Genomic DNA, 8,441 nt, shown 5'->3' on the forward strand with positions numbered 1-8,441 from the left:
TTAATATCTTTCACTTTACATTTGCATTTATAATAATGGTGAATGCACCAATATTAAACAAGAGTACTTAAAACTCTTTTTCTATTTCTTTCATTTTTACGATGTTCTTAATATATGTGAAACGATTGACCCATTCATCATGGGACAGTAAAAATAAATTTATCATTGATGTAAGACTTATTTCATTTATACACCATACAATTAACCGCCCAACAATTCATCTCTAACCGCGTATACTATGTACGAGTCACGATCAATTTTTTGTGAATGAGCTTACTAGAAGACTTATCATGGAAAATCATTTTTCTACTTTTCAATTTGTTGAAAAAAATCCTCATTTGTTTTTTTAGTTAAGTAGTTTAATTTTTAGAGTACACACCTTATAAATATGTAAAAGTGAAAGTGTCTGAGGTTCGAACTTCAATCTCTATATATATTATAAAATGTTAATGTCAACTGAGCTAGCATCCGTGGACAGTCCCCCTCTTTTTTATCCTTTGTTAAAAAAAAAGTTGTATTTGAATGAAATTAATTGTTTTTTAATAGTAAAAAATTAATCGGTTTAAATATAATACTATAAAGAGATACGTTTAACCACTTCACTCCACAGCACCAACCGTGACAACCTCAAACAAGCAAGCACCATTCGCGACAAGACAACGATAGATAACTTCAAACTTCATATTCTTGTCTTTTTTGAATTCATACTATTGAAGTTACATGATTACCCAAAAGTTTCTACCTTTCCATTCTCTTGAAATGAAACTAACCTTAACAAATCACAACTTCTCAACACTCTTGAATTCTTCTTTTATCAATCTAACAAGACCCTTTTGTTCTTTATCGCTATCATCATCATTATCATCATCCACTTCTATAAAACCCCAAGTTCCAATCTTTTTGAGACCACCCATTTACTCAACAAAATTGAATGACCTCAAAAAATGGCATAATTGGGCAAAAAACATTGCTTTTTCAATTGGGTCATCTTTTGTTCAATCAGATAATGGACCAGACTCAACCATTTTATGCAGAGAGCTAAAATGGTTCATTGAGGATGTTGTTGAAAATCACCACTCACTTTTTTCCCAAGTGGGCGATGATAATGAGAAGGTGAAAATGAGGGCAGATATAGAGGAACTATATTGTCTGTGGAAGCAAAGGATTGAAGAAAGGAAACCTTTTCAGTATATAGTTGGATGCGAGCATTGGAAGGATTTGGTTTTGAGTGTTCAAGAAGGGGTTTTGATTCCTAGACCCGAGACTGAACTTATTGTTGATTTGGTTTCTGATGTTGTGTCAAAGAATGAGGGTTTGAAAAGAGGGGTTTGGGCTGATTTAGGGACTGGAAGTGGTGCTCTTGCTATTGGCATTGGCAGGGTTTTAGGAGATGGTGGAAAGGTTATTGGGTCTGATTTAAGTCCTGTGGCTGTTGCTGTTGCAGGTTACAATGTGCAAAGGTATTCTTTGCAGGTTAGAAATTCAAGCTTTCAGCTTCCATGGTTTACATTCTCTTTTATTGTTCAGTCAAAGTTATATATGTCGATTTTGTATCTGGAGACGTGGCAGTGATGTGGAGTCAATATAGATTATCACATCTTCTTTATCGTGTCAATGAATGTTGACTACCGTTTGAACTTAACAGAGGGACCATTTTGATTCATGTGTTGCAAAAAATCAAGGACAACATTGAAATCGCCTGAAATTTACTATCTTTGCTTAATTTTTATAAAACCTCTGCTTATAATTTTTATAAATATACTGAAACTGGTAAAGACAAGTTTCCACCTACCATATGATTTAAATTCTTATTATCCAATTTCACGGTCCATGTTTTTGTAAATTTTGCTTATGCCTTTCATCTCATGTTGTGTGTTAGTTTTGTTTTGTCTTCAAGTCATAATCAGGAAAACAGAAGAGAAGTATGTTAATTTAAAATTAGGAAAATAAATTAATTTAAAATTGTTGATTTTCATATAATTGCCTTTCATCATTTCTCACCATGTTCCCTTTAAAATGTAATTTCTTTGAATACATTACTGCTTACAGTTCCACTTATGTTAATCATCATTTACAGGACAAAATTGAACTAAGGGAAGGATCGTGGTTGGAACCATTGAAGGATATGGAAGGAAAGCTTGCAGGTCTTGTAAGCAACCCACCTTATATACCTAGTAAAGAAATCCCTGTTTTACAAGCTGAAGTTGGTAAACATGAACCTAGAGTTGCGTTAGATGGAGGCATTGACGGCATGGATGCTCTTCTCCATCTGTGTGATGGGGCTGATTTAATGCTGAAGCCTGGTGGATTCTTTGCCTTTGAGGTATGTCCCTTGTTCTGAGAAAGTTCTCTCAAATTTCTTGTGTTTGTATCGGGCTTCTGCTTACTCTCAAAAAGGATCCAAATGGTACCCCCAAGCATAATTGGTCAAATTGCAAAAAAAAATTATAAACAGTCCTTTTAATAAAAAGGTTTTAGTCATTTGTAATTCTCTAAAATAATAAGTCAATGCTCGTTAAACTAATTTTGCCTGAATAGTATCACCTAGCCAGAAATCAAGTTAACTTTTTAAAATAAGCATATTTCTTGGCAGTTCATAAAGTTAATTATAGGGATTTTCTTTCTATTGGTATCTTTTATTATATTGTGTATGTTGTTATTCGATGTCAATGTATATCTTGGGTAGTTTATATATGTTGTTTTAAATCTGTTTGGTCTGTTGGTTTAGAGACTTGGTTAGTTAGTCAGTTTTTTTTTTTTTTTTTTTTGACAAAAGCAAAATTACAAAAAGGAGAAAACCCAAAAACATGGTGACTAGCCCATGAACCGGCCGCCCTCGCTAAAGAGTGAGCAACTATATCCGCTTGTCGCCGAATAAACTTTACCTCGAAGTTGGAATGTAGAGATAGCTGGTTATTAATAACCGAAAGTAGCATGTAAAATTCAGAAACTCCGCTACGCTGAGACAATGGAGAATTCACAAGCATGCACGAATCCGACTCAAAAACGACATTGCACCACCATTTGGTTGGTTGGTTAGTTAAGCTGAGATAGATTGGGCATGTTGCCTATAAAAACAAAAGGGTAATTGAAAAGGAGGGCAGTCATTTGGTGAAAATTAGAATTGTGATTAGGGAGAGTCCTGAGTTTCTCGTATAGCTTCTTGGGATTTTCATACTTTCTGTTTATTGGAAAAGAAAACATTCCTTATATTCGTCATCTTAGCCAGTTCCTGTCAAAATCATAGATTTCATGTTAGTTTAGAATACAAATATTAGCATTAATTTATATTCTCATTGAAGTATGGAACACAAAATACCTGACTTGTTTAATGGTTTTGAAGCTACATACACATAGCTATGTTAGTGATTCCTTGTTTCTCAATTTAGTTTTAAAGTGGTGACCCGTGAAATATTACTTGTGCAAAATGCTGCATATAGAGTTGCCACGCCCACGGTTTCCTTGTTTCTCAATTTAGTTTTTAAGTGGTGACCCGTGAAATATTACTTGTGCAAAATGCTGTGTTATAGAGTTGTCATGTCACGCCCAAGGTTTCATTTTAGCTTAGAATACAAATATCAGCATTAACTTATGCTCTCATTGAAGTAGGGGAACATAAAATTTGTCAATTTAGTTATGGTTTAATGGTTTTGAAGCTACACAACTATGTTAGCGATTCCATGTTTCTCAATGTATAATTGATGCGATTTTAAATAATGGGTGGTTACAAAGAATATGGGTGTTGCAACTACTGGTATATGGGCTGTAGTTGATATATTTGAGAAAAATTCCCATGTTAGCAACTTTGAAAATTTTCAATTTTGCACAAAGGCCATGATATTGCAGCTGCTGTGCCTGCTTTGCGGCTTCTATTCTGTTTCTTATTTTAACTACAAATAGAAATCAACTGCGAATAAATTTTTGCAGTTAGATTTTTAGGCTTAAATTGATCGAGCTTAAGTTTAATTGAGTTTAGTAGTTGCAACTATTCCTCCTTATCATCAATTAATCAAAAACAAAAAGTTAGGGTATGGAACAGGACAGATCCATGGAGCTGCTGTAATATAAGACAGTGCAAAGGTTTGACGATTTCAAATCTAAGGTTAGCTTCGGTAGATTCTAAAAAACCAGATCTCCTTGTTAGAATCAAAGACTGAAATCCGTCTCTTTATTCTTAGGATTTCAATTAACAAACCATATCAATTAGCATTTATTCTATTTCTTCTGCATGCTATTATCAATAGAGGTGAGTGTAGTCTGATTCAGACACACAGAATCTCAACTAGTTTTAGAATCCTAATCCTTTAGCAAATAATTATGATATATTGTGGAATATACAATCAACCATATAATCTTCACAAGTAGCCCAGAAAGTGGAATGCAGTTATATTAAACTTAAGCTTTCTTCATGCTATTGTATATTGATTATATGCCGCTTCTGACTGTTTCTTTCCTAACTTGTTATTGCAGACAAATGGTGAGAAGCAGTGCAGGGAACTTGTTGATTACATGAAAAGTAATAAAAGTGCAAGCTTATGCAATTTGGAAATATTTGCTGATTTTGCTGGTATTCAAAGATTTGTAATTGGATTTCATCGATAAGCAGTTTAAATTACAAAATACAATTTTGGTAAACTAAGGTATCCTCACACGCAACTGCATAGACTAATCTCTCGAGGTAGTTGAGATCCATTTTAGAGGTCCATCTCTCCAAAGATATGTTTTTTCATACGCACCAATATGAGATCGAACCCCTAACCAAATGATTAAAGGACTCAAATATCTACTATTGTGTGACACTGTTGGTAGTTACAAAATACGTGTTTTTTTTTTGATAAATAATTCTTCCTATTTCAAATTGTTTATTGAGTGAGACAAGCCATTTGCTACCAGGTTGAGGATTACAATAGCATGCTCCCAAGACATAGAACTACCAAATTAAGTTCAGCTTGCTGAAAGCATCGTCACTGATTTCTGTGTTGTTCGCATTACAGTTTTAACTAAGTTCTTAAAATTAAGAACCATTCGTATTTGGGTTTACTATTGAAACAGGATGGCATAAATAACATGGTTCTTAGCATTAATCCATTAAAGATTAATGCCAAGTAAATTTGGGTTTACTATTGAAATAGGATGACAAAACTAATGGAGTTTTTTCTGTAGATTTTTTTTTTTTTGAAAGCTCGGTATCCGATCCAAAAATCGACTAATCCAAGGGGACCAATCTCACCGTCCACTTGCGGAGGCCCCGTTTAAAACCAGAGTAAGCTCTGTATGGACTTAGTCCACTGAAATTAGCACAAGTGGGAATCGAACTTGAGACCTTTGGAGGAGCAATCTCAAAGATCCCAAGCCAACCATTAGGTCAACCCCAAATGGGTTTCTGTAGAAATAGTTATCTTATAATAACATACTGTGTTAGCATTAAAGATTAATTTTTCTAAGTCAAATTAACAGCTTTGAATGTGTGATAATCTGTAGGATTTATTGAGTTCTTCCAATAATTGGAGTTTTTTTAAATAAAAAAAATGGAGAAAGGGAAAAAAATTATTAATTAATAAAATGGGACTAATGATCATTTTACAAAGATGAGATTTGAATGATGTAACTTGTGATCATAAGGTTTAACTTTTCCACTAAACTAGCACCTAAAATTTTTCTTATAAGATAAGATTGCATTCCACGAGACTTTTAAACGTAGACACTAACAACGTATAAAGTACTAAGCAACTATATGAATTATTCCTTGTAAATTATGCCAGACTTGAGAAGAAGAAAAAAATGAAAGCCACTAGCAAACTAAGCTAAAAACTTATTTTTTTAGCTTGATATTTATGTCATATTTGAATCCATCTCAACAACCATTGAGAATGCTTACTACCTTGGCATAAATCTTACAATTTAATTTTTGTTCACGATTGGCTCTTTAATATAATGAATTGGTTACAGGGGAGAGAAAGGTGGAATTAAATCATTGTTGTCCCAAGCTCAAAAGGAAGGAACTTTGGCAGTTCTTGTGATTTTACAAATTGGTTGTTGGGAAAAATTATGTAGGAAAGTAATGTGAAATAAATAAATTTTGTTCTCATTTGGTTTGTGTCTTGAAAGAACGTGGAAGACGTATCAGACTATCTACTTTGGGGGCTTAAAATAATAAAAAAAAGATAAAATTAAGAGACACAAAAGGAAGGAACTTTGGCAGACATGGAAGTTGCGGTACGAGGGGGATCTACTGAGATTTCAGCATCCAACGGTAGTCAGACATGGACCATTTGTTACACTTGTCCGCCAAAGCACTCGCCCTCTATTAACTACACATAGAGCATCTCCAATGAGAAGTCTTTATTTAACAAGGATCACTCGCCGTTAAGGACCCTTCATTGGAGGAAGAGAAAATGAGTTCCCGTTAAGGAACGGGTAACTATACAAGGACCCTCTCTCTCCTAGGTAACTAACGGATCCCACATTTAAAAAAGTAATAAAATGTATACTACTTGGTCCCACTTGCATAAATGGGTAATAAAATGTGTACTATTTGGTCTCACTTGTAAAAAGGAGTAATATGTAAATTATTTTTGTTTAATGATGTAAAGATAGTGAGACATATTTAAGTACTTTTCTTTGGAGTCCTTAGAGCAACTCCAATGGTGATCCATACAAATGATTATTTTGTGGGTCCCATTGCAACTCGTCATCTTGAAGCAACTTTCTCATTTTGAACTCCAATGGTGAATTCTAAAAAACTCATATTGGGTCCCACAACTTTACATCACATATTAATATTATATTTGATATTCAATTTTATTACAGTTTAAAATATTAATTTAATTGTTTTAAATTAATATAAAAATAATTAAAAATTAAATAAAAATTAAATTTTTATAACAATAATTGAAAACTAACATTAAATTCATGACATACATAATTAAAAATGGAAAAAAATAAATATAATGTCTTTTACTAACGGCTAGTTTGAATAGCGGCTAGTTTGACTAAAATTCATACTACATAATTAAATTTTAATAATACTACAACATTTCACCTTAACTAAAATCCATACTTTTCTTTGAGCTTATTACAATATTTTTCATGAACTTGACGTTGACTCTCATTCATCGTGGACGTGTCTGACATGATAACTTGCATTGCCTTAAACTCCATCTCTTCCTTCTTTAAAGTGTTTTCTTCCTCCTTAAGGTGTGCGAGTTTTTCCATGGCCGCCACTCTTTTATCCATTAAATCATGCACGGCCTTAGAAGATGTTTCAGTCGCACTTGCATTTACTTTAGCCTTTGCCTTCCTTTTTGCCGCCTTTTGCCCCATTGAACGCTCCATTGGAAATGTTGAATTAAATTCATAACTTGAAGGTGTCTTTGGGTTTGGTGATGAAGAGTATGCCCCACCACTAGTAGAAATTTTTGTTCTTTTTGAAGAAGTTTCAATATATGCTCCCTTCCATTTAGGTTCATCTTTCAACAATCTCCATGCATACTCAAGATTGAATGGTGCACCATCATCTTGAAGAAAAAAAGCATGTGCAATATCCATGATATCATTCTCCGAGGTCCCACTTTTCTTTTCATTAATAGCTGAATTGTAACACCCGACAAATTTTTGAACGGGACCACTTATTCGATTAAATCGAGATTTTAATTGACTAGGCTCCTTCTCTCGCAACTGCCCGCGATATTGATTATAATTAGTAGCGATTCTTGACCAAAATCTTTCTGCTTTTTGATCATTTCCCACAATAGGATCTTTTGAAATATTGTGTCATGTTTGAATAAGAAGTATATCCTCATCTCTTATGAATAGCTCTCGGGGCTTTTTTTTGAGCTGAACGTCTTTTTTTCTCCACAAGTGAAATATTTCCAAGACCAACTTGAGTTGAAAATTGTGGAACTTGACATTCCGACATAGACCCAATAGGTGTTCCAGGCTCGTAATGAGTAAATTGTACACCATGTGTATCTATTTGAGGCCTATAAAATATGTTGGGGTTGATTGGTGGTGGCGATGGAAACACGGTGGAGTTTGTTGGTGAGGAAAAAAATTGAGAATTTTGAGAACTAGAGTGTTGTTGATTTTGCATAAAATGCAACAAAGATTGTTGATAATTATATTGATTGGGATCCATTTGACATAACCTAGAGAGATAAAATTGTAAAGTTAAAATTATATGAGAAAAATTGTGTGTAAAAATAAGAGTAAAGAGAGAAGATCATGAGAGAAAAAATTAAGTGCAATTTTTCAAATGATCACAATTTATACAAATTACAAACAAATAAAAGAAAGTAATAGAAGGTACTGATTTGGGCAGAACGGCTAGTTATTTATTGATTTAATAATCAAAGTAACTGTTGCCTTCTGAAGTTACGGTGCCGCCAAGCTGGCGCACTCCAATGCAAAATAACCCATTCATTGTATCTCCACGCTGGCGA

The 8,441-nt window shown here is 33.7% G+C and overlaps 2 protein-coding genes across 2 annotated transcripts; one reads left to right on the forward strand and one right to left on the reverse strand.

The window, feature by feature from the left end:
• The first annotated feature begins 584 nt into the window (after positions 1-584).
• LOC25499562 (release factor glutamine methyltransferase) lies at positions 585-4,817 on the forward strand. Its single transcript, XM_013594850.3, has 3 exons — positions 585-1,473; positions 2,078-2,323; positions 4,471-4,817. Exons 1-3 carry the CDS (start codon positions 721-723, stop codon positions 4,600-4,602), a joined length of 1,131 nt encoding a protein of 376 aa, XP_013450304.2. The 5' UTR covers positions 585-720; the 3' UTR covers positions 4,603-4,817.
• A 2,230-nt stretch (positions 4,818-7,047) lies between these two features.
• Positions 7,048-7,548, reverse strand: LOC25499563 (glutathione S-transferase T3). The gene has a single exon (XM_024771089.1). The coding sequence runs from the start codon at positions 7,546-7,548 to the stop codon at positions 7,048-7,050; it is 501 nt and encodes a 166-aa protein (XP_024626857.1).
• Between the last annotated feature and the right edge of the window lie 893 nt (positions 7,549-8,441).

This window comes from Medicago truncatula, chromosome 7, assembly GCF_003473485.1.
Source record: "Medicago truncatula cultivar Jemalong A17 chromosome 7, MtrunA17r5.0-ANR, whole genome shotgun sequence".
In the NCBI taxonomy this organism is placed as follows: domain Eukaryota; kingdom Viridiplantae; phylum Streptophyta; class Magnoliopsida; order Fabales; family Fabaceae; genus Medicago; species Medicago truncatula.

Bases quoted from the DNA above. Each gene is read 5' to 3' on its own strand.
- LOC25499562 (XM_013594850.3), top strand. From the start codon at position 721: ATGATTACCCAAAAGTTTCTACCTTTCCATTCTCTTGAAATGAAACTA. The intron at 1,474-2,077 runs GTTAGAAATTCA...CATCATTTACAG, and splicing joins TGCAAAGGTATTCTTTGCAG to GACAAAATTGAACTAAGGGA. The intron at 2,324-4,470 runs GTATGTCCCTTG...TTGTTATTGCAG, and splicing joins GTGGATTCTTTGCCTTTGAG to ACAAATGGTGAGAAGCAGTG.
- LOC25499563 (XM_024771089.1), bottom strand. From the start codon at position 7,548: ATGGATATTGCACATGCTTTTTTTCTTCAAGATGATGGTGCACCATTC.